The sequence below is a fragment of the Haliotis cracherodii genome, unplaced genomic scaffold (genome assembly GCF_022045235.1).
Source record: "Haliotis cracherodii isolate W230 unplaced genomic scaffold, xgHalCrac1.p SCAF_10, whole genome shotgun sequence".
In the NCBI taxonomy this organism is placed as follows: Eukaryota; Metazoa; Mollusca; class Gastropoda; order Lepetellida; family Haliotidae; genus Haliotis; species Haliotis cracherodii.
Window position 1 is genome coordinate 20,473,807 of NW_027266265.1, and position 27,555 is coordinate 20,501,361.

General features: G+C 39.5%; 1 protein-coding gene across 2 annotated transcripts in view; it reads right to left on the bottom strand.

Annotated features, from left to right (window-relative positions):
• LOC139448003 (ubiquinone biosynthesis protein COQ9, mitochondrial-like) overlaps positions 1-27,555 on the bottom strand; it is a 69,018-nt gene that overhangs the window by 37,283 nt on the left and 4,180 nt on the right. The window contains exon 2 of one of the 2 annotated variants that reach the window (XM_071229512.1): positions 20,757-20,847. In XM_071229512.1, the coding sequence (XP_071085613.1) occupies positions 20,757-20,847 (91 nt within the window). Of the gene's footprint in view, positions 1-20,756; positions 20,848-23,491; positions 25,588-27,555 lie in introns of those variants that run through there. The other variant, XM_071229506.1, reaches the window with a different exon arrangement.

Genomic DNA, 27,555 nt, shown 5'->3' on the forward strand with positions numbered 1-27,555 from the left:
CACCGAGGAGAGGCAAAGAACAAAAACTTCCGGATAGAGTAAGCGTAATATATTTATATCAGCCTGGTGATCTCGAAGGAGGCCTACGTCGCGCAATCGATCCGATTGGGTCTCTTAAAACATATAACATTAGTCGGTTGGTTATGAAAGAAGGAGAGCCTATTCTTTATTATCTTAAAGATGGACCGGGCAGGGCATTTGTACGAGAAGAGTTGCTCATAGTTCCCAACGATACAGTATTACCACCATAACCATAAGCATAGGTAGTGACACCATCCTTATCAATCCATCTCTTTGTATCGAAGGGGGATAATGACGTCTTGTTCATTCTTAATCCATATATCCTATGATAGTAACTTCTTAAAGAGTTAATCTCGTGTTTGAATGTTCTACCCTTGAATAATGCTTCTTTATACTGTTCGTGTTTGATATGCTTTTTTACCACATACTTCTTAACACCCTTAGCTTTTCTTATCTCTCCATTGTCGGACTTCTTTATAGAATACATCTTAGGTCTTAATCCGACATACTCCGCTATAGGGGTCCCAGCACATTCATCCTTCATCTTACCTAACACCTTTTTATTTACTACGCTGTGCAGTGGATAATCTTTAGGGTACTCTTCTGCATATGCAACGCGGCTACTCCGTTATCAAATATCTTGCCTCTGTTAAAAGCCGGACTGGCTATAAGTTTCCTGAGTCTTTCTTCCTCATTAGATCTGACTAATTTATAACATTAACACGCTTCCTCAGATTCTCCATAGTTTTACCAAATACTGAGTTATTTATGAGCTTATATAGATTCTGTTCAAAATCACTGGTAGCTATCTTTCTTAAATCTGTGTTCAGCCTTATATAGGGCTCCATCCAAGGGCTTTGATCAAACTTTAGAACTCTGTGTATTTTCTTTAGTTTCATACCTAACGATAGATATAACTGGAGATTTCTGTAGTGAACTATATATTTTGTCTTATCCATCAAATTTGGTATGAGTTTTTCTACGTTAGCTAACCTAGTATTAACCGTCAAGGAGTGTTGATATTCATCCAATCTTTATTCACCATTAATCTTTCGGGAGCTAGAGGATAACTGTTATGGTCTTTATATAACGAATTTGGATATTCCAAGTCAACTTCTAGTATGTACCCTTTATTCGCATTGATATTATAGATATCATTCACTTCTGGCCACTCAAAACCACCCGTGGGTAAAGGTTGACTCATAGCCCATCCATACAAATTGTTGGCCTTGAGATATAATACATGCGTGTCGGGTTTACTCGGATCATATCCTTCCATTAATTTATTATTAGCCTTAGAATACCTTTTCATTACCATCGATATACCACCTCTTAATCCTTTCTCAATAAACAAGTGCATATCGTAATCAGTGGGTAGTTTTAGTTCTATGCCGGTTTTCTTCAACAATGCATCCCACGATAGTCCGGGACTGGAATAGTACCATGCCGGGTCCAAGCCGTATTGTTTTAAACATGTCTTTCTAAATATCTCGAATATATCGGCGAGTAACAGTACATCGGTTTTTAAGTACAGATCGTGATAATCACCTAAATTCTTACAACCTAATTTATCACACACCGTCAGAGCGTGTTCATAATCGGCATCGGTTATTTTAGATTCTGTTAAGTTACTATAGAATGATTCAAGGGGTGGCAATTACAACTATATATACAAACCCACAACTAATATGTTCTTGAGTTTTGTAGGTAAAACTATCTTGATTATTGCGTTTGGTGTTTTCTATAGGTTTGATAAGCGCTTAGAAGTCGGCGTAAATTACGTATGGTACTGGCATTTGATTACAATAATGTTCAAATTTTAATATATTTTTCCCCTCTTTAGGCATATCGATCCTGATAGCATTCTGTCCAACACCTCTGCAGTCTTCTTTATGCGCTTATAGTAGATCTTGTCTGCTGTACCCATGTAGGCATCTTTTGCAGAAATATTTCTTTTCCTTATGGGTTGTTTGATCGTATAATAGTCTGCTTAAACTCTTTATCCATGTATAATGATATTTTCCATCTTTTTCGATCAGAAATGAATTGATTCTGGGAATATGTTCTGGAGCGGAGCTTATCCTGTGTACAACAATTCCTTTAGAAGAATGTCCGAAAACATTTATAGCTAAATTATTTTGCTTTTCCACCTTATCAATTTGTGATATTGGTGTAGGTTCGTCTATACCATCGAGGTTTAGTCCATCGTTTTGGGGATAGCTAGAAGGTCTATCCGGATTTTTGTCTACAGGGAACAATGCAGATCTTATCATCATTCTGAAACAGTCATCGGATATATTTTTTACATTAATTATGGCTTTTTTCTTTTTATAATACAGGGGTAAATCTATATAAGATCCACCTTTGAAGGGCATATAATTTGCTATATCTGAATATAAACTATTTATTTTATCCAAACCCCAACCCGAACCTCTATTAGTCCAGCGTTCTAAAGTTTCCTGTATCCTCTGAATTGATGTATCTAATGATGTGTTTATAATATCGGCTTCAGTTATATATCATGGAACTGTTCTAGGTGAACAATACCTTCCAAATGACGTGCTGGTTTTCTTGGGGAATTAGTCAGCAAAGAGCCAGAGTCACAGGAGACTAATCACAATTTTATTTACAAGAACAATTAACAATTTACAATATACTTAGAAATAACTGAGGGTGCCACAGAGAGTCGGTACACACTCTGGGCTGTGGGAGAGAGGTCTGCTTGGTAAGAGAGTCAAACCCCTTCTCTCCTTTCTGGACCAAGGCTTATATAGCCACAGTCACCTGACATTTAGTAAGTAATAAATATAAATGTAAATCATCAGTGACATACTTGCACATCCTGTTCAGGATGGCAGACGGTCGATGTACACAAAAATGGGGATTAACAAATAGGATTAGCATCTAATAAATAACAGCAATTAAATGTTTCGAGGCATATAGATGTCATGGCTCCAGGGTAATGAGCCTTTGCAATCAAATGTTCTTCAGACAATGGGTGTCGTAAATCAGTCACCATGACAACTTCCCTCCGTTACGTGAAGCTTGGACCCCAAGCTTATATGAGTCCAAATTGATATGTGTGAGTTTTTTCACCAAAAACAACCATGCAAATGTGAACAAAATCAGTTACATGAAATCCTTATGCAACAAATATATCTATGCAGTGACGGTATGAAAGTGATCATCTAGCCAATTTGAATTAGTGCCAGTTTGAAAACTAACCAAGTGATCTTTATAATGTGCAATTTCCCTACAAGGTAATTACTGCTTTTCACAGATTCAATAAATATATCACTGAAGGTTCTTTGAATTCAGGAGTCTGGCTTGGCGGTGCGACTCAGTACCGAATAATGATAATGAGTAATGTCATAAAAAGTACAAATTAAACATCTCAGCAAATATTTCGCATAAAGAAATTTGAAACCAGGAGTCTAGCTTTACCGCGTGACTCAAACGGTACTTGTGGGTAATATTGCCCTTTTAAGTACAATGGGTGCTCTTCCCGTGTCTTTGACGGAGCTTGCCCATATATTGTGGGTGCGATGCCCAAGAAAAAAAATCCTTAATTCCGACATCAAAATTCTGAAATGCTGAATACTGCTGTGCTGTTAATTACTTAATACTGACATACAATAAACATATGTGTAGGGGTGGCTCACCCAAGAATATCCCTAATCTGAATTCAAAGTCCTAGACAATACATTCAATTTTGTACCAAACTGTGCACATTAATTACTTGTAACAATTGACAAATTTTATCGTTTAGATTTTTGAAATTACGAGTCGAGCCTAGAGGTGTGACTCGATAACCCTACAGCTTAGGTTTGTCTGGGCCCTAGCTGCAACTATATGTCTTGCGTGGCCTGGAGACATTTCAAAGATTCCCTACACAATAACTTCAAAGATCTAGCTGACTAAAGATGTAATTTGGAGTATATTGCACATATACAAAACTGAATTTTGGAAAGACACATTTTGGCATTAATATACTGGCTTTGATTAAACATACCTGGTTGCACTATTCAACAGTCACACAATATATATCCTTGATTGAGTCCATGTAAGTAAACACAAATTAGTAAGTCCAAATGAGATATCTTGTACACAGTGTCCATCTTGTAGGTGCCTGTGAGGCGGTTTCTGTATTGTGCAGGGTCTGCATGAAGATGGCTGTGGTCGGGTCTCTGTGGGATAGGCGTGTATACTTCGTTTCTTAGGTCATGTGCAGGAACGACATCTTGAAGGGGAAGTCTTAGCAGTGTTGCTAAGATATTCGAGCAGGGAAGGTTTGGGATCGGAGAACTTGTTCTTGATCGGAGAGGTTCTTGTTCTTTCTTCAATCTTGTTAAAGGCCATTTCTTCGTTCTTGGTGATCGGCCTCCAGGTAGCATATCCTTTTAATAAGAGATAGTCACTTCCTACAGTTTTGTGAACCATATGCCATGCTGCAAAGAGGTACAGGAAAGGACAGACTAAGAAGTATGTCATACCCGATAGCTCCACCAAATTAACAACGCGTGTCAGTCTGACGTTGATTAATGAACAATTTGCATACTCGTATATGCAAGGGGCCGACGTATGGTTCCTGTAGGAAGTGACAACTTGGAGACGATGGCTTGCGGTATATACAGTTTTACTTTATACATGTAGATAAATGCATACAAATGACACTATGTGCCAAGTCAGCACATAGTGGTAGTGCTTGTTGTCTTGGTGCCCCGGAGCACCCCGCCTAACCCTAGCTAGGCTAAGGGTAAGACCTTTCTTTTTCCTCCTCTTCTCCTGGACCAAGGCTTATATAGCCACAGTCACCTGACATTTAGTAAGTAATAAATATAAATGTAAATCATCAGTGACATACTTGCACATCCTGTTCAGGATGGCAGACGGTCGATGTACACAAAAATGGGGATTAACAAATAGGATTAGCATCTAATAAATAACAGCAATTAAATGTTTCGAGGCATATAGATGTCATGGCTCCAGGGTAATGAGCCTTTGCAATCAAATGTTCTTCAGACAATGGGTGTCGTAAATCAGTCACCATGACATATAACTTCTTAATTGCTCCAAAAATATGGTTCGGTATATTCAGTGCTATCGTCTGCGCTACTTTTACTCAATGACATTTTAATCGTCAGCTGGTATTTTATACTATGTAAATCATCTAATTCCTCATTAATTTTGCTCGATACAATGGGCTAACATCATTAACTTCCATGTTGGAATTGATATCCATCTTCCAACCTCTTAGATATTTACCAATGGCGGCGGATGTGGGTACAAAGTTTAATTCTTGTTGTTTTTTATCAACATCATCTTTTTGTTTTTTTATCATCGGATTGATTATTATCTAGTAAAGCGATCAATTCAGCTTTTCTCATTCAAGAATAACCTCTCAGCCAACTGTTTTTTGCTTGAGCTTTGAGTTCTCTTACAGTCTGGGGTTTGTTGTATTCCAAACCAAGTAAATCGATCAATTCAGCTTTTCTCATTCGAGAATATCCATGTAGACCACGTTGTTTTGCTAAAGCCTTCAACTCTCTCACAAAAACCATTGTGGTTTAATGGTATATGCATAATGAGTCAATGTCTAGTTGGTTGTTTTTCATATATCTAAATACGTATTATCCCCAACCTATTCCTCTCATTGATGTAATCTCTCTTCCTAGCGTAAATAATCTGGTTCCTGACCCTATCAGCACCGTGTTTCTTACATAAACAATAACGACCTTTGACCCCTATCCCACATACAGAACATGTATAGTTAATGTTTCCCTGCCTGATGTAATATTTGTGTATGCCGCAGTAAATACCAACACAGCGTCGGTTGCATTGAGTCGGCTTCCCCATGAGTGTAAATCCGCACAGATTCATGGTTATACATTTATCATATCATTTGTCTAAATGCAAATCACATCTCAACTGGTGAGTCAGGGTGACATGGCTGATAAGACTCGCCCACCCTAACTAGGTCATGGTTTATGCGTAGTTATTGTGTAGCTATAAATAGCGATGACTGATAACCCAAACATTATGAATACTATCTCGCGGTCTTTTTGTTCCTCTGACGGTGTATAAAACTGACTTATTGTTGGTCTCGGCATTGGGTCGTTTTTTTTCCATAAACGAGGAAGTATTCGTGCATTGCAGATTCAACATCCTTAAACTTTTGAATTGAATGTCCTTGCTTACGCAGTTCTTCATTAATAAAATCTAATCTTAATATCCTCTGTCTGGTCCATTGTGGCTGAGCTGCTTCGAGTTGTTCTAATGATTTATTATGTCGTTTACTCTTCTCTCCTCTCATACTAGAAAATAAAAAATTACTCCCCGAAAAAGCTGGAGCATTAACAACAGCCCCACCGACCATCATCGCGACTGATGCCATGTTTATATGAATATAATATATTCAAATGTTTAATTACTTCATTATGTCTTCTGGGATAAGCCCTTGTTTGATAAGCATATCTTTTGTTGCCATAGCCAATCCAATATCAAGAATGACCATACTGATATCATCACCATTAAAATCTAGCTTGGGTGGTGTGGCTTTAGTAATCATTTTAGCTATACAGGCATAGCCAATGGCCTAGCTGCTGAATGATACGTTGCGTTTACCAACATTTTACCGTCTGTTACTGGAGAAGTCATGCTTCTTATAGCATTATAAGGGGGCTAACCTCAAATTGAACTTGATGTGTAAGTGGGGGTGACGGTTTCTCTTCTACCACCGCTATAGCAACAACTGCTACTAGTGCCCAAGTTTTAATCGGACGACTATGTTCAATATTTGAATTATGCATTATTTTCGCCTTCCTCGCCAGCCCGCTCTTCCTACCGGCTGCGATTTTTCTGGGGTTCTTCTTAGTAACTCTGACTTGTGATATTTCCTCATTCGCAATCTGTTGTGATTGTGCAATCGCTGGTATTTCCTTGTTCACTTGTTGTTGTATCTCCACAATCTGTGGTGTCACTTGAGTTTCCATTATTGGCATGTATGTTTAAATTGACAATACCTAACCTTTATTAAAGCGGTGGTCACCGGCGCTAAGAACATTCCGTATCTATGATAAAACTCACCGCTCACTGAGCTTATAGGGTGTTCGATGAATGGGTCTTCTTGAGACATTCGCATAAATACGGGCGATGTTCTGCCGGGATAGGGAGAAACTTACTAGCTACAACTGTGTATAGTTGTAACATCGCCAAACCTATTGTTTTAGTCATGGTAGCTCCCAGTCTAGAATCGTAACACTCGTACAGTTTTTTAATTTCTTCATCGGTCATGTTATCAATTTTTTTGATGGTATAGTTTTCCCCCAAATTTTTTGGAACATTTTCCACTGGCTGCCAAAGCGGCGAGTCTTTCTCTATGTTTATCTGAAGATTTATCTACATCTTGATCTGGTTCTTTGCGCATTTGTTCGATGAGTTGCATTCCATGATGTAATACCTAAGGAGATTTTTAAGTCTAATATAATATAAAATGACATATCCAATACAGCCCGTAATAATAAACTGTTGCGAAAGAATGAGGATTTCAAGCCACATTATGTCATAATAACTGCTAATGTTCAATTTATCGCATTTTTTGCTATTTTTGCTATATTTGCTAAATTTTTGCTATATTTTTGCCATATTCTTTTGCTTAACAGTTGCTATTTTTGCTATAATTTTGCTCAGCAATTGCCTCATTTGCCATATTTTTTTGCTTAACAGTTGCTATTTTTGCTATAATTTTGTTTAGCAGTTGCTATAATTTTGCTACATTTTGCTTAGCAATTGCATAAGCAGCTGGTTGATCGGTTTTTAATATGAGTTTACAGTGCTTCGTTGAAGCTAACAGTTTTCTGACTTTATCTCGTTCGGACTTGGTATAAATAACATCATTTTCGCGTAGACATTCCTCAAATGAATCTAGGTCTTTGCAATGAAACAGGGCTACCCATTTGGTCTGCTCTCTAAGATCTTTCAGGACAGAGTTGTATTTTTGAGTAAGTCCCCAAACGCTATGCTGAGTATGCCGTCCGGAGAATGCTAAATATGAAAGCATATCTTTCTTTCTGGTGAGTTCTTTACTCGCACTGCAATCGTCTATTATGAAAAGGGTTGATTCTCCTTTGTATTTTTCGTGACATACTCGTAAACAGTCTTGTAAACGATCGCCCGGATCAACTTTGTACACCCCATTGTCATTCATTACCCAATCTCTCAATAGGTATGTTTTATTAACACTTATTGTCGGACACAGAATAATAATATGATCGAAAACGTCCCGATAATGACTTTCTAAAATTTCTAAAATAAAAGCTGTTTTTCAACAACCAGTTTGCCCGCAGATGATAGCGCAGTGCAGTTCTTTAGGTCAAAGATTATCAATAGATTGCTTGCACGAATTGTCCATTCTGTATATTAAGTTGCGCATCCATAATCACATACAATTATATATGTTTAATTTACCAGCCGATTCCTGGAGCTTCATTATCTGTATAGTGACACCCTCACTGGCATTTTCTATTCTCCGCCAACTGCCGTGTAGTTGGTCATCGTCCGTGGTTCGCATGTCGAGCCATAGCGCGTACTTCGTGGTGAGGTATTCACCCATCGATACACCCCCCGAGAGACAGATCTTTCGCGACCGCATTAACTTCTGGGCTTTGTTTTATAGAAGGAAGTTTTTTAATCTCATCCCATTGTTGAACGCTAGCATTCCTTGACTATATAGTTGATTAGGAACGCCCTCGATAGTCAATTCTACTTTTGTAATCTTGGGATTGTAGAACTTCTCGGTATTTCTTTTAAATGCATCGGAGGGGTCCTCGAACAACATTAAAATACCCTTCAACGATCTCGTGAGGACATTTAGATTGATATTCCACGTCGTATCTCTTTTGTTCCATGTGATCTTTCGATGTCGAAGCACGCGATCGTTCAAAATAGCTAAACTTCCTGTATACTGATTACAAATTTGTCTGGCTAATTCAGGATCTGTTATCATATCATACTCCAGTGATATATTGTCGATGGAATAGCTATCATCATCAGCAGCTCTGATTACTCTACCGTAGTCATTAAAAGTGAGTTCGTATTCTAACCTATCGCCTAGGGAAGTTTGATGTGGATGTGGGAATCTAGTAATTCAAAGTCGAGCGGAATATAGAATCGGTTACCTAATGCGCTGGCAACAGCGAGATCTTTTTTACGACGGTATTATCACCATCTTCAGCACCCACACGCAGTCTTAATGTGTTCCGATTACAAATACCTTGGTACTGTAAGTTTTCCAGCTCTTTATCCGTTCTCCAGAGATCCATGTAACAATAGAATACATCGCTATTGTCGATACTCAAAACCTCATTACCACTAATATTAATCGCGATTTTCTTAACGATAGCACGACCTATGTTCTGAAGGTCAGCAGAAGTCAAACTAATCGTAAATGCTAGTCGGACAGTTAAAGGAACTAACACATCGTGTTCGCCGAGATTAGGAAAGCATACCAGAAGCGTTTGATTCTGATCGATGGTACTCGGGTCATTAGTTATAGTTACAGACTGACGAATTGCTTTGACCCCTAATGGATCTCGAAGTCTACGTTGTGGGTTTAACTTGCTTCCATATTGCGAAGACATTGTTAAATTGAAATTATGTAACCTTATGTTTAATATAAAAATGGATGATTTTAATCTAAATGACTTTGATAACCCTAGTACAATAGAAGAGGGTACTGATGAAACCAGCTTTACGAATCTTAACGATGAACTTTTACAATCAACTGTTAATGATTATTACGATACCTTAAAAGATGTTAGTCCAATTGGTCGTGACTATTCAAAGTTTACGATAGATAGTAAAGGAATATTGCGACTACGAGGTGAACCTGATATTGACCTTCTGCATTATCGTACTCGTAAGCCCCTAGCTTTGTCTACGATAGCCGCTAAACATGGCATCAACTTTGTTCGTAATGAATTAGGTTTTGAAGACTACTTATGACGAGAAAAACTTTCCATGAAGACTACTAAGGTTCTTCGGACTGTGCGTGATGAACTCGGTAACATAGATAATTTGGAAGAAAGCTCGAAGCTGCCCTCGGACGGACTCGGAGAAATCTTGGATACCTACTACGATAATTCCACGTTACAGGTACCATATTCGGAGTTCAGTGTTAGGGAATTACGAGGTCTTGACAAGGCAATGCAAACAATGCGGGGAGAACTCATCAATAATATAGCCAAGCTATCCGAACTCGACAAGCATATAGCATATGAGAAAAGAAAAACTTGAACAGGCGGGTGATGAGTTCAGTAGACGTCGCGTTTGATTGCGTAACTTAGAAGACGAAAGATCGGACCGCCTCGAAGCGGCTTCTAGTAACAGAAAGGCACTTCGTTCACAAATCAGTTGAATTCGAGAAACTATCGATCAAGTCCTCAACGATGACACTACACTGGCCGATAAAATTAAAACATCGTTCAGAGAACAGGGGATAACCATTGCCAGTATTTTAACCGCACTGGGATTTAATTATATCGACTTTGACTCTCGCGTTAACCGGTGGAACAGGAGGTGGCACACTGCCTAGTGATAGGGGTGGTATAAAAGAGTGGATAAAAAAGCATTTAAAAGCATTAGGTTCAGCACTGGGAAAGCCACGTCTGCACTTCCCGGTATAGTAGGGAGTATTGTTTCCTGGCTCTTGAATTTATTAGCTAAGACCACCACTTGGCTTAGTCAAAACTTGTGGGCACTGATCGCAGCAATTGCAGGGCTGTTGTACGTATCCGCTTAAAACTATTTATCCAAATCATGAGTAAACCAGCCGCGACTCCACCTACTATAAGCGCTGTTTTTTCATCGATATGTTGTTGATTTTTAACTGCAATATGTGGTGGCACTTGTGGTTGTGTGTTAGTAGATGGTTGTGGTGACTGTGGCTTGACTATTCCCGTTTCGCCTGTGTTTGTTTGCGCTATTAATTCGGTATTAATATTTGAATTTATACCTGTTTTTTGTTGATCGGTAGCAATAACAATTTTATTATTATAGCCTATCACTTGACCGATCTTAAGTTCCATATTACCTGGAGACATGTATAGTCCCGGCGCATGAACATAGTCTACTTTGGATTGAGCGTACTGTAATACATCTTGGTAACGTTTTATAGAAGATGGTATGTCAACTGGTGAATTAATAGCATCCTCCACGTTTGCAACAAACTGTTTATGTGCATCTAGCGCCGTCCCAGAACCAATAATGGACGTTCATGTTTGCGATTGTGCACCAAGATTTGCCCATACATAAGTTCTTATTGATTCATTAACTCTTACAACTCCTGGGTTAGTAAAATCATTTTCTGTTTTATCATATAGAAATTCATTCCAAGCGTTTGCGGTATCGTTCAGTTGCACAAATTTTGTAACAATATAAGGTAGACCACTCTTAAAACTCATAAGATCTCCTCTCCAATCGTTACTCGAAAGTTCCCAGCCATGATTAAGATTATGTAATCTTACAAAAAGATTGTTTTTCTGTAACAACTTAAATGGATTGAATGGTTGATTAGATTTTTTAACTAAATCATCGCTTTCTTCTTTAACTGTTTTTTGTCCGCTGTACGGAACACCTAGACCATGGTTAAGTCCTTTAATATGCCAATCTTTACTCGTAGCAATATTAAATTCTTGACAAATACGTTCATACGCGAACCTATTGTATGGATTATTTGAGGAATTCCATGCTCGATCCTGCGGTAATGGGGCACTAATTTCTTTAAGTTATATGTCTAAACTGATAGAACACGTGAAATGATAAAACAGACTTATTTAGTTCAAATCCTGGGGCATAAAGAGATACACCACATCCTGTTGTGGCACACCATATGGCAAAGTTTAACTGGTTCTGCCAAAATTGCATTGGATTGTGGAACCAATCGTGAACCATTTTATCGCTACTTGCCGTGACCCTGTATTTTTCAATGATGAACTTTTTAAGCCTTTGGGAGTTAGTCTCACACAAAATGAGTCGAATGGGATGCTGAAATTAAGCGTTGGAGAAGATAATTTAATTCTTGCTGAGATGTTAGCAGAAACACTTGGACTTGCATGCGGAGGATTAATACCACCCAACAAAACAGTGTATGGAGATAAATTACCTGATTTAGTTCCCTATAAAGAGTTGTGCATCCATCTTGATCAGATAAGCACGACAGATAATATTCAACTCGAAATACCTTCAACTCTACTCAGAGCTGTTCCAGTCAAAGATGAAAAATACAATAGCGGTAGAACAGAATCTTTCTCATCATTACAATATAAAAAGTTAAAGCGGGGTGTTATTTCAGACCTCAAAATTTCTGTATTAGATGTAAAACATCAACCTGTACATATAGGATACTTGAGTGTAACACTCCATATTATAAATAATGGTTGATTCATCTGAGCCCTGGAACACTCAGACAATGTAATACAATTGCACTTTCCGATCTCGGAGACACAGAAGGATTCAGTAAACCCGGTACCGATGGTAAGTTATACGCATTACACTTACAAGATAATGTATACAAGCGGAAAGAAGTTACATTCACAGGTAATCTAGGAGATTTAAGCGATGTCTACATTAGTAGACTCAATACAAACACTTTGTACAATCTTACTTGCAATGATGATAATAAATGGACTATGATCGAAGCAAAAATCGAGTGGCTACTGAATATCGTCATTACCCCACCGTATGTGATGACGGGGTCGTACTCGGGGCTTATATCCCATCAAAACGAAAAAGTGTGTTAGTCACCCCCTGCCAGAAAACCCAGGGTATATGTTATTTAGTCGTCCGGCATAAAAAAATGTTAGTTAAAATTTGGTTACTGAATTCAATGATATTAAAGATAACTTGAGTGCAATACCTAATCTTTCTACGCTTATTATTGAAGTCTTGTTCAGAGATGCACCGGAAGATGCCTTCGAAATATTACCAGGTCTATCGATTAAATGGCTAAAGAAACACCAACGTCAACGTTGTAGTATTATTCAATTTTGGAGCATCACCCGTTGCAACCCTTGAGGGGGTCCAAATTATAAAAAGTGACAGCATTTCTCTTACTAAGATATTCATGCCGTATAATATACATTTGATAAGGTTGATGTATACTCTCAAAACATTTAAGCAAGACCAATTAAAGACTATTATATGATATAATCATATACACTATGGGTTTATATCCGGCGCTCGATGAGGCATCTGAAAAGATGGATACTGTTGATGGATTTCGATTACATCAAATAAGCGACATTAAACATCGAATAGAGAAGGAGAGGGAGTTGAGACTTGGATTGTATAAAAAGTATCGCAGAGCCGTGAATGCTCTTGACGGAGTTGACACTGCGCTTGTAACGGCTAGCATGGGACTCGGTGTAGCCGATGTCGGTTCATTATCAACTATAATCGCTGCGCCTATCATACTTGGCATGGAAATAGCGGCTGGAGTCTCAGGACGGGTAGGAATAGCGATAAAATTCATTTCTCCTAGGTTGCAAAAGAAAGCATTAAAACATGATAATATTCGGATACTCACCGAAGCAAAGTTGAACAGTATTGAGGATCATATTTCAACAGCAATGGCTGATTGTAAGATATCCGAGAATGAGTTTCGTTTAGTGTTGTCAGAACTCACCAAATACAACGTAATGAAGCAGGAGATTCAATCAAATTCTCGTAAGACCAGTGGTATTAGCGAAGACGAGAAAAAAAAGTTCATAGAACAGGGGAGACAACAAGCGCGTCAATTATTCCGTGCCAAGACCAAAGAACTGGTTGGAGATTAAAAATAGATTGCTTACTATCATTAGATCACACCGCATATAATCATACATTCATTTAGAAGAATGCTTACATAAATAATAATAATAATAATAATAATGGAGAATTACATACCAACAAAGGAAGAACTCGAAAAAGCTATCGAAACATTTATGCTCAGGGACAAAATTATCAAATGGAGAAAATTACCACAAGGTATATATTATATCAGTGATGTCAAACCAACCAAATACGGTCATCAATTGTTTCTTTCCAATTACCAGGAAGAGTATATAGTCTGGTCTCCTAGTAAAATGAACGAAGGACTTGGTATAAATGTTGAATATCACTTCGTTAAAAATAATGGTATACGTATTAGTAAAAATAATAGAGAATATTTTCATTACAATTTAGTTTAATCTTATGACTATCGTTAAATCGCATCATCATTTACACATAAAAAATTTCCCCTGTAGTAGCAGTAAAGGTATATAAGCCAGAACCCCCATTACCTATACTACTGTTCCTCCTTACCTAACTGCCGTGGTGGCAGTGGGTTTGAACAAACGTCTAACGAAGCAGGCGGCACCAAGAACTGTAGTACTTGCATACTTTCACTGAACGTGATCAACTGATCATGCGGTAGAGTGCATGGATAATACAGAGTAAACAAGACTGTCATTATGGCCAACGCTCAACGTACCCCAAAGCAATGGTGCCTCGGTAAGATTGAGACTGTAAATTCATTCGAGAACTGGAGGCAAAATCTCCTTTGTACATTATCTTTGGACACAAATTTTACCCCATTTCTTGCCGACGGCATAAGTCTGGCATAAGAAAACTAGGGCCACGCCACTCAGGGGTATGACTGACGATGGTGAAGACGTCCGTGAAGCTATTAGAAGAACTGCAAGACAAAAGGTTTGCAGTTTGGAGCTCATACTTGGCCAGATTGCCAATTATTTTCCGATAATTTCCCGGAACACCATAATAAAATCCTCATCATCTGTAGATGCCATATGCCTACATTTCGGGTTCCAAGCAACTGGCACTCATTTCATTGACTTTGCTGAAATCAAACTTGAACCTGACGAGAGACTGTGAGATTTGTATCAGAGACTAATTGCTTTTGTGGAGGACAATTTACTCGGCCGTGTAGGGGGAATAACCCACCATGGCAATGCACCTGAAGAGGACGAGGAACTGTCACCATTGATAGAAAATTTTGTTGTGCTCACATGGCTGAGGCTAATACACGTTGAACTTCCAAAGCTCGTCAAACAACGTTATGGGACAGATCTTCGCTCACGAACAATTTCCTCTTTGAAACCTAAAATCTCACAGGCTCTCAATTTGCTTTTAGATGAAATCCGCAAAGCAGAGGATGCTAAGGTTATGAGGACAAATACTTCACAACGGCGCTCGTCATTCTCACGTTTTGCTAAAGCACAACAATCGGGTAGAAAGTTTCCGAAATCATGTCCACTATGTAAAGCTGCAGGACGCAGTGATCATGTTCACTATCTCAGTGAGTGCAAGTTCCTTCCGGATCATGAACAGAGATACATGGTCAAAGCAAAACAAATTGCCAGTATACTTGACGATTCTGCTGACGATGCTAGTGATACGGTTGAAAATGTGTGTGCAGAGCCATCCACCAAACCTGTCTCCACTCTTCGTGTGCAAGTCCGACAGTCGCCCTATATTTATTGTTTCTGTGGCCACCAGACGGCGCGAGTCACTGTAGATAGTGGAGCTACTGGTAATATGATCCGCCTCTCAACAGCAACAGGCCTCGGCAGGTTGGACACAGGTTGAGAAGTGACTTACCGGTGCAAAATGAAATGCTCAGACCTGAAGTTGTTGACTGTGATGCAGTGAAACAAGCAATCTCACAGTCAGGAGAGACCCAGAAAGTCTACTATGATCAGAGTGCTCATCCAAGACCACCAATACAGGTGAATGACAGTGTGCGATTGAGGCATGGGAAGGACTAGATCCTAGCTAAAGTTGTGAAATCTGCAAGCACTCCATGTTCTTTGGTAGTGAGAACTCAAGGTGGCTCAGAGTACCGACGGAACAAGCATGACCTGATTCCAACAAAGGAAAATCTTCCTGACGACTGCTGTACTATCCAAAGTCCTGATGGAACCACTCAAGGAGCAACTAATGCTACTCCAGAGAATGTTCCTGTACAGTCTCCAGACACTCCGCCAGACATGAATGTGTCGCAGAGCCTTGCTCCATCGAGGAACCCCATTGCATTCTCATCCAGTGGTCGACCAATCTTCAGACCACAGCGATTCTCTGAGTGACTCTAAAATTGCAATAATGGTTTTGTTTGTGTTAAAGTCTGTTGTGCTCAGAGAGACACATTTCATTTAACAGGGTGACACTTATTGTTATCTTTATTTTTAGCTTATGGAAAAAAGGGGATGTAATGGATCCTGTTTCGTTTACAGATTCGAGTTTTTTATGTATTGTTGATTGGAGATTGCCGGACCAAGTTTATGTACTTATCGTCACATGGCCGAAGTTAAGTTGGCTTGTATTGAGCTCGAGTTTTGTCATTAATACAAAGGTATTACATCGCCCCGACTAGCAGGATTCTTCAGTGCCAAACTTCGGTGACAACAGGTCGCATGGTTACCATGTGAAGTGGAAGCCCTTTCAATTGCTATCGCTACCAAGCATTTAAGTCCTTTCATTATCCAGTCAAAACACAAAGCATGTATCCTAACCGACAGTAGACCATGTGTTTTGGCATTTGAGGTTATGCCGTGGGGAGTTCTCTGCTAGTCCTCGGGTGTCTACCTTCTTATCGACAGTTAGCCGCTACCAAGCAGCGATACAACACCTTGCTGGTTCTGCAAATGTGCCATCCGATTTTGCAAGCAGAAATGCACCAGAATGTGACAATCCATCTTGCCAAATCTGCTCCTTCATTGAGCGCACAGAAAGCTTTGTTGTTCAACAACTTTCTATAGAGGACATCATGAATGGAACTACCCGCCTTCCATTCACAAGCAGGTCTGCTTGGTGTCCCTTGCAAGAGGATTGCCAGGACACATACAACTGGTTCACCCATCTTCACACCAACTCAAGCAAGTATGCCATAGATACTTCTTTGCTTTGGACCTTGACAGATTCATAGACAAGTGTGTGAAAATCTTGTCACCAGTGCGCCTCCTTGCGTAAGACACCTCATGTTGTTGTAGACCAAAGCACCAGTGATCCACCTGAAACTGTTGGGTTTGCATTTGTGTCAGATGTTATGCGCTGGGAACGACAACTCATCCTTGTTCTACATAAATGTGTCACATCCTACACTGCAGCGTGCATCATTACCGATGAGCGTGGCCCCACCCTGTGTGAGGCATTGATTTGTCTTTGCATTGAATTCCGTCCACTTGATGGTCCTCACGCTGTTATCCGCACTGACCCAGCTCCAGGCTTTATCAGTCTAGTCATGGATGAACGTCTCCAGCAACATAGAATTACCCTAGAAATAGGCAGAGTGAAGAATGTGAACAAGAACCAAGTTGCTGAAAAGGCCATACAAGACTTAGAGGACGAGCTTGTGCGCCAAGACCCTGTACGGGGCCCCACTACACCAACAGCTCTTGCCATTGCTGTCGCCCGCCTAAACACACGCATTCGTTCACGAGGCCTGTCTTCTTGAGAGATGTGGACCCAGAGAGACCAATTCACAAACTGTCAGTTGCCTCTGTCTGACAAGCAGTTGATCACAGAGCAACATGTTAATCGCCAAACAAACCACGGTCACAGTGAAAAATCCAAGGCTCCTCGGAGTCAACGACCTGTTATTGATCAAATTGAGATTGGCGACCTGGAGTACCTTCATAACGATCGCAATAAAACATGTGCACAGAATCGTTACCAAGCAGTCACCAAGGATGGCCTCTGGTGCAATGTCCGCAAGTTCGTTGGGACCTAACTGCGGTACACTTCATACAGAGTTAAGCTCTCAGAATGTTTTAAAGTCCCCCTTTGGAACAAGACGTATGCATGAAACGAACAGTGAGGACACATCTGACATCGATGATGACCCACCTGAGAAACTTCAGCAGACACCGGAGACTCCACACATTCCTCTGGAAATATCTACTCCTCCTCTACCACCGCTTAAGGATGCTGTGTTTGATGACAATCACCCAACCTACATCAGTTCTGCGTCAGATCAATCTGACCCCATATTTAACCCAGGTATACAGTCACCTTCAACTTCAAGGCCATCGCGTCAACGTCAACGACCAAAGCGATTTGATGAATATGTTTTGGACTTTTGAAGTATTGTGTTTGTTTATTCAATGTTATGTTTGTGAGGGGCAGAATAATCCCCATTTACCAGAGGGCAGTTTACCCTATGATGGTTTACTTACCAATTGATTTCATGGTTAACCAGTAATTGGATCTTTATTACATCATTGTTTATTCTCATCTTGACTTTTTGGGTCAAAAGAACTTATGCCAAGGAGCCAAGTTGTTTTTTACGCCTGTTTCCTTTATTATGGTTTGTTAAGGTAACTTTTATCATGAAGAAAAAAAAGACAGTCACGCCAACGCAGGTTTGCTTGGCATGTATTAATGTAAGCAGAGTTCACTCCCCTTGGTGGCTCGCCTGTCTTTGGAGGCTCACTCGGGTTTGGCGCTCGTTTCGAGAGTTACCAATAAATGTCATCAAGTGTTTACCTGTGTCCTGTCAATGTGTGACAAGTGTATAGTTCCTCCTAACCTAACTGGCGCTTGACATTTAGAATTTGTCTTCATATTCATCTAAATATGTATTTCGAAAAGACGCTGTGCCCATGGTGAAACTTAGTCTTTGAAGGATACAAGTATTGTAGCCTGAACAGTCGGACAAGCAGTATCCACTGTAGAGGTATATTAATGAAAAAGACAACATCTGTCCCTGTTAATTCTTATTTGAAATATTGTTTCTGGGCGAGCACTTCATGTCTCTATGACACAATCCCAATGCTTATAACAATAGGGGCATGGTTAAGCTACCAATGTATTTGTACTTTGCATGTATTAAGTGCTATACTTTCCATGCTTACAGGCTTCAGGCAGCATACTTCTGCAGTCATCAAAGTGATTACCTATTTTCTGTTGATCAAAATGGACAAAATTGGCTACTGAGCTGTAACCAAGTTAGGGGATGATACTCTTTCCTTTGCCACTGTTAAGAGGTGTGAGCTGAGTTCAAAAGCGGCAGTAACAGTCTCGAAAATGATTCAAGATCAGGAAGACCTTCATGAGCCACCACTAAAGCGTTGATAAATTACGTAGGATTTTGGCTCAAAACCCGTCACACATCAATACAGTAGGCATCTCTCATGTTCATAATATTCTGAGGAATGAACAAGAAGTGACAAACATTTCAGCACGCTGCCTTCCAAGCATGATCAGGTTCATTATCTTTCGTAAGAACTCGCATCCTTTCCAAGCAGTCCCAACTGATTTGGTTGAGTGATTTGTAACCATAGATGAGTCTGGGATTCATTCAGTCAGTCAGTCAGAGCAGAGGACACATCTAATATCTCTGATCCAACCAAGATGGCAAAGTCTGTACCATCAGCTGTTAAGCTCCATCAATGCAGTCCATCGTGGTTAGGCTCAGATGTTTTCGCCCACCTCTCACAAATATATATATACTCAACAACAAAAGTTCCTGTGACACCAATATTTTAGTGTATTTATCAAACAAGCAAAGTTTGGTTTTCAATATTGTAGTTCATATATGGAATCAAGTCAGAAAAACGCAACTGCTACAGAAAGCATGCATTCCATGCAAAAGTTGAATTTTATGCAAGCCCCATGCATTTCACTACCCAAGAATGGGTATTAAAACATGCGAGTTAACGGGATTCCATTTGCATTGTTTAGCATCGTGCTGACAACAACCACTCAGAAAAACAACAAAATTACGCAATTATTCAACATTACGAAATGCCATGCCTGTCAGAAAATGAGCGTCTGCGAGCCATTGGTATGCTTGAAGCAGGATCGAGTCAACGTGATGTTGCAAGACAATTTAACGTCCACAGAAACACCATTTATGTTTATGGCAACGTTGGCAACAGACCAATGCACTCAGAGACCATCCTCGGAGTGGCAGGCCACGCGTAACCAATAATCGACAAGACAACTGGAATCGAACAACACACCCTACGATTCCAGCAAGCAACAGTGATTGCAAGAGGCATACCTGGCCTTTGACAAATATCTTCAAAAACCATACGTCATCGCCTCATATGTGCAGGGATTGTCGCCAGAAGACCTGACAGACGTCCCAGTTCGACAGGAAACCACCGTCAAGCACAGTGGTACGGACAGCGTCCATGCTGGACGGCCATGCAGTGGGTACAAGTTCTATTCACTGACGTGTCTCGTTTTCACCTCAGCCACAGCGATGGACGGATTCAAGTGTACCGACGTCGAGGTGAACGTTACGTCAATCATTGTGTCATGGAAGAAGATCGGTTTTGGGGCGGTAGCGTTATGGTGGGGTGGGATTACAGCAAGACAGAGGACCAGGAAGACACTCCAGGAACTTCGAAACATGCTCCAGCAGATATAGACAGACATCCCACAGGACTTTGTGTGATGCCTGGTCAATTCCATGAGACGAAGATGTCACCAGAGGTGGACACACACGCTATTGATTTGTAAATTGACAATTTGGCATGTGCATGTTTTTTTATGAAATCACGCATTTTTGGAAGCCAATATGGAAAATTAAACGATTTGAACACTTACAGGAGTCTTTTATCTATAGCAAACCGAAATTGTTTCAGATTTTGTACAAAAACATAACTTTGCATTAAATCTTATTCAATGTCACAGGAACTTTTGTTGTTCTGTATATTTAGCATGCTCAAAGCTTTTCTCATTTTTGTATGTACCTGTCACCATTGTGTTGGTGGTTGGTTGTCTCCCCTTGACCTTGGTTGTGACTTACATTTCTACTGGAGAGAATCCACAGACTTTTTCGAGCTGCAATATCAAACGGAATACTTTGAAACTTATTTGTAATGGTCACTACCAAAAATTAATAGATTTTAGGAAATGATAGATGAAAAAAAATATTCCAACCCCACGTTACCTGTTAACACGTAAACAAGCCAAATGTTTTGTTTCTTCTTGCTTTTTGTGTTGTCAGTCAGCAGTATCAAAGCTATCATATCAAAGGTTAAAAGCATTTTTGTTGTCATCACCAACTGAATACTGTGGATATGGCAGCACCAACTGAATACTGTGGATATGGTAGCATCAATACTGTGGATATGGTAGCATCAATACTGTGGATATGGTAGCATCATTACTGTGGATATGGTAGCACCAACTGAATACTCTGAATACTCTGAATGTTGTAGCATCAATACTGTGGATATGGTAGCATCAATACTGTGGATATGGTACTGTGGATGTGCTCTCTCTCTCTTTCTCGCAGCATTTAGTTACAAACCTTCTATTATAGCCACTATCATATAGCTGTAATATTGCCGAGTGCAGCATTTAGATACAAACCTTCTATTATAACCACTATCATATAGCTGTTATATTGCCGAGTGCAGCAGTTAGTTACAAACCTTCTATTATAGTCACTATCATATAGCTGTAATATTGCTGAGTGCAGCATTTAGATACAAACCTTCTATTATAACCACTATCATATAGCTGTTATATTGCCGAGTGCAGCAGTTAGTTACAAACCTTCTATTATAGTCACTATCATTTGGTTGTAATATTGCTGAGTGCAGCATTTAGTTACAAACCTTCTATTATAGCCACTATCATATAGCTGTAATATTGCTGAGTGCAGCATTTAGATACAAACCTTCTTTTATAGCCACTAACATATAGCTGTAATATTGCTGAGTGCAGCATTTAGTTACAAACCTTCTATTATAGCCACTAACATATAGCTGTAATATTGCTGAGTGCAGCATTTAGTTACAAACCTTCTATTATAGCCACTATCATATAGCTGTAATATTGCTGAGTGCAGCATTTAGATACAAACCTTCTTTTATAGCCACTAACATATAGCTGTAATATTGCTGAGTGCAGCATTTAGTTACAAACCTTCTATTATAGCCACTAACATATAGCTGTAATATTGCTGAGTGCAGCATTTAGTTACAAACCTTCTATTATAGCCACTATCATATAGCTGTAATATTGCTGAGTGCAGCATTTAGTTACAAACCTTCTATTATAGCCACTATCATATAGCTGTAATATTGCTGAGTGCAGCATTTAGATACAAACCTTCTTTTATAGCCACTATCATATAGCTGTAATATTGCTGAGTGCAGCATTTAGTTACAAACCTTCTATTATAGCCACTATCATACAGCTGTAATATTGCTGAGTGCAGCACTTTTCAATTATGGCCAGCATCACATAGCTGTAATATTGCTGAGTGCAGTATTCAGTTACAAACCGATTATAACCACCATCATATAGCTGTAATATTGCTGAGCGCAACATTTAGTAACCAACCTTCTATTATAGTTCACCGAGTTCGTAATATATACTTGATGACTCACTACTGCTGTTGTGACACAATGCCAACATGAAGCAATAACCAAGAATGTTTGCTCCCTACCTTGCCGACTACTATCATTTTATTTTCTGAATCTCCGGGTTTACTTTGTAACTAACATTAAAAGCAAGTTCATTTTCAATGTCTTTGTTCAGTTCACTTTACATTGGTACATTAATTAAAAATCGTGACTGTCACAAGATATCTCATGTTAAAACATAGGATTTATAAATGTGCCCTTCTGGCATCATAAACTTATTTTTACCATGCCATTATGATTGTAATCATTACATTGGCACTTAACACAAAGAATTTCAAGAATGGTATAGCAATAAACTCACAGGCAAATTTATGTAACTTAAAATATCCACAATGTGCTGAGAATTTGTGAGAAACCAGATCTGCTGCTGTTTTGACATCCCATTATATATAAAAAAACATTTATCTAGGATTTTAAACTAATTGCCCTTGGCAAGCAAATTGGGGAAAAAAACATTATTTTGTTCAACATGTTCACAATTGTTTTGTTTTTTAAAGTTACCATACAATATTGTAATCCCAAGCATCAAGCCTCTTCCTCTTTATTGGCCGTGTTATCTGTTAAATACAAGTCCCCCCGAGAAAGAACTTTTTACTGACATTTGCTGCAGACTTGAAGCCGACCATCGGCCTCTGAGCAGGCCCAGATAAACATCCCTGATGTTGATACCATAAAAGACTCATATTTACATCATTTGAATTGGTAAAATACCTGTGTCTATCATGGCATATGCATTTAACTCCAAATAGTGTGACTTTTTGTCCTGACTTTAAGCACTGCATACAACTTCAGCCTATTCTTTACAAATAATGATGTACTAATAACAATGTTCAGGGAATTGTGTGCAACATAAATATACTCAAAGAAGGCTATATTCTCAGTGCTCGAATCTCATTGAAGTAAAACATTAATTGAAACGAATACCACAACTGATATGCTTCTCTTGGCAAATAGCAACATTACTGTATCTCACATAGCAATACAACACGATATAAGGAAGCTTCCAACTTAGCTTGAAAACCAATTGACATGTATGGAAACAAACAAACTTTTCACAGGGAACGTTTATTTTTAAGCCTCAGTATGTTGAATGGTTACAATTACAATATTATCTGGAATATTTACTAGAATACACAATGACAACACAACAAAAGAATGCTATTTGCCATATGCTGCCATCTGCTGGTCCCGCAGTTCAAGGAGTCTCACCATTAGGCTCTCAATCATATCAAATGTAATCAGGGCTGACTGCAACACACTGATTCGCTGCCCCTTAGGCATAGCAGACAGAGACTCTCCTCCCACACATACACTGAAGTCCAGGTCTTCTGGAATAGCCCGCTGGTCTCCCTTGGCTTCCAGGAGGTTGGTGAGCTCAAGTTTATAGTGAGCTGTTGACATGTCCAAGCCCATTCTTAAGGCATCAATAAATTGTGTTTCATATCTCGGGAAGCTGGTCCATATTCCTGTCACGTTCTGATTTGGTTTGTCTCGAATGATAAGGAATCTCAGAAGGTTCAACACAGAGATAATTCTATCGGAATTTTCCAACAGATCAGTTGCCGGACCATCAGGCAGTTTCACCAACAACTTCAAAATCTTGTCAAGAGAGTTTCCAATGAAAAATCTTTTTGGAAGTTCACACTGGAGGTTATCACTGATCTGTTCCTTGAGTATCTGTGTGACAAAGCCTTGGACACCAGAGTGTTCACACGATGCAATAATCATATGAAGGAGCTTGTATTGCCCTTCACTACTGAAACATTTGACGAATACTGGTAAAAGTTGTACACACATCTGTCTCAGTTTCCTTGCAGGACAGTGGATCATGATTGCTAGCACATCAGAGGTCATGGTCATGTAAGCACTGTTATCTAATACATCAGCTGAAAGTGAACCAAGCTTAAGCACATCCAAGAAGCTGTTCAACAAGAGCAACCCTTTGTGAACAATAAGGAATTCCTGTCTCTGAAGACAGAGGGAGATAAAGGGCAGGTTGAACTCCAGAAGAAAGTCCTGGCTGTAAATGGTTGGTAGTCTGTTAAGGCCAAGATGCTCCACATACATCAAGTATGACAAACAAGCTTGGGCAAGCTTAGGGACTGACTTCACATACTTCCAGTTCTCCATCTTGTCATTATCATCTCTCTCAAAAGCACTTCGCTTCTGACCATCAAGACGCCTCTCGTTTTCCTCATTCTCTCTCACCATAGCATCTGTATCTTCTGCTTCCTCCAAATCATCTACACATGCTCCATCACAGCGTGCCAGCTCCAAGTACTTATGAAAGTTTCTTTCCACATGTACAAGAAGATCAAGAGTTCTTTCAGCTAGGCACCTGCTTGTTGTCTTAGCCTTTTCTTCTTTTCTATCATATTCCAAATCTAAGTAGGCCAAAGGGTGCTCCAGGAGAAAAAGAAGATGTTTCTTCAGGGTTAAGACCTGGGGATTATTCTTCCCTGTTCTACATGCCTTGAACAAGGATACTTCTTCAACAAATGGTGTCAAGAAGTTGAGGTAAGCAGAAACCACATCCTCAATTCTGTGGACATTGATATCAGTGTCCAGCAGTTGTCGTTCTTCATCTTCAAAATCTGCAAATTGAGGAACTTGTAGAGATTTAACATGAGCCGACAGTGTTTCCAAAGCAATGTCCAAAGAATGAAATCTTTTAGAGGGCAATTTCAGAAGGGTTGCTTGCACTAATTTTAAGAGTGTCCTGTACTTAACATCATCATTGAAACTGTCGGCCTGTTCCAAGAGTGCCAGAATCATCTCTTTGGGGTTACCATTGCGGACAAGATAAGACAAGCATCTTTCACATGCTTCAAAGAAATTAGGATTCTTATCAAGAATATCTTCAGTAACATATTGTGTCAGCTCGGAGGTCAGTTCCCAGAACACACTCTGGTCAGACAACTTGTGTTCAAGGATGTACGTTTTGAGTCCTTTGGCATCTCTGAACTCCACACATTCCCTTATCTGAGTAATTAACAACTGACCATCTGTGATTCTTTCCATGAGCACAGACTCAACACTTCCATCCATCTCAAGCTGCAGTTTAACAGTAACACTTTGTGTTGCTATCCATAAAAAGTGTCATGTATTCAATTTCTCCATCCACACCATAAATATCACAACATATCTGAAAAGAAAAAAAGAGGCAAAGTTAGATGCTGGCTTTCATCCAAAATACTTCTAAAAGGATTCCATGGAAATAATTACAACTTAGTAAAATCTAAATATTTTTTACATTTGTATACTTATCCTGCCATACTCCTTAATGCATTCACTGCTTATCTTACGACAACAAGAAAACAGCACAACGACAATAGTCTTGGGTGAAGAAATAAAGATGTTGTTGATTTAAAGTCCCACTTTTATACAGACCACCGCGGCTGTCATGTGTCCTTGATGACATGTAACTGTAAGGTAAAAAACTGTAAAAACATACTTTTGAGGTTTCTGTAGCCAAAGTGGGGAGGCACGTTTGCGACAGGTCCTTTAACGTAGCAATGCAGAATAAGTATACAAATGTAAAAAAGTTTAGATTTTACCAATTTTCTTATCCTGCGTTACTCCTAAATGCATCTGTATCGGACAGTTTGGAGGTGGGTAAACCTTCAGAAATACAGAAACCTCAATAATTCACACCCTGGAAACATGACACAAGTTGGTCAATAAACCGTGAAGCGGAAAAGTTCATAAAAACGCCATAACAGTAGGGTTGTTCAAATATCAAACAGATTGAACATAAGAACGAAAGAGTAGTTCCCTATACTTATTCAGTAATAAAGAAAATAATAGTTAGCCAGCTTTTTCTTTACTTACTATGTCATAGAGCCGAGGTCTGACAAAAAAGATTGTCTAATATTCTTCCACTGACTGAAATCTCAGCGATATGCACAGGGAAGTAGACTGGCTCTGTATAGGGCCTGTTCATTATTTGTGTTTGGGGTTGGTAACCTGCTGGGTTACAACCAGAGGGCCAAAACTTTGCACGCTTTGACATCCACTAGCGCCACACCGCGATGATAATGACCAGCGAAAACTGTGTCGAACCTCTATAAACATCCTTCCATGATTGTTCTAATAGAACAGTTGCTGTGTAAAGCCATGGCAGAGGCTAGCGCCCTTATCTCCTGAGGATTATTCGCTTTCGGGGGATACAGTCTGGCGATCTCGTAAGCCTGAAGGATGACTGCACGTAAACATAGGGATATACGGTAATGTTGCGACTAACTTCAGACGTGGATGTTGGAGACACTGGTATAAATAACTGCTTCCTCGAACCACACCTAGTCTTGGAGCCGCGGATGAAAACTCAAAGTTCACCCTCATCTTCGGCTCCAACAATAGTCGATATTATTGGGATGGTGAAAGAACTATCGGGTTGGCCTGGTAGTTGATTTTTTGCAATGAAATCCCAGCACAACCCGAGATGTACCGCTCCGTGTGTCCCATGCTCAAAGCGTACCCAGTTGATGTTGATCACATGTAGCTCGCTCACCTGTGCCTCCTGGGCTACAGCCAAGAAAAATATTGTTTACTTGGTGAGGTCATAAAATGAGGCTGCTTAGAGGGGCTCGAAGGGGGGCCAAGCACACTGGCAGAACTTAGCCTGATCCTCAAGCCTGAATGAGCATAGTAGGGCCTATAGTTCTGGGACCTTAGTCATCTTGCAATTTTCTGGAACAGCCAACACTGAGTTAAGTGCAACCAAATACATAGTAATGGTGCTACCTTTCAAGTGTCTATTGGAATGCAGATGTAGGAGGCAGGGATCCGGAAACGGTCATATGCGCCGGACATGTCCAATTGGGAATCTCAAATGTCTGGCTTAAAATATTGCTTACTGGACATTTAAATTTTTCTGTCCGGACATTTTAAAAAAACAAACAACGCTACATGGGGTCCAAATAATTGATGAGCGTTATCGTATCTCTTCAGCGAATTCAGGTGAATAAACAGGTATAACAAACTTGGTCAATAAAAGTATGAAATTTGATATAAAACATCACTAGTTATGATGATTTACCATTTAAAATGTATTTCCTGCTCTCCAAGGCATTGTTTTATATGCAGAGATTACTGTGTGTATTTTCTCGTAAAC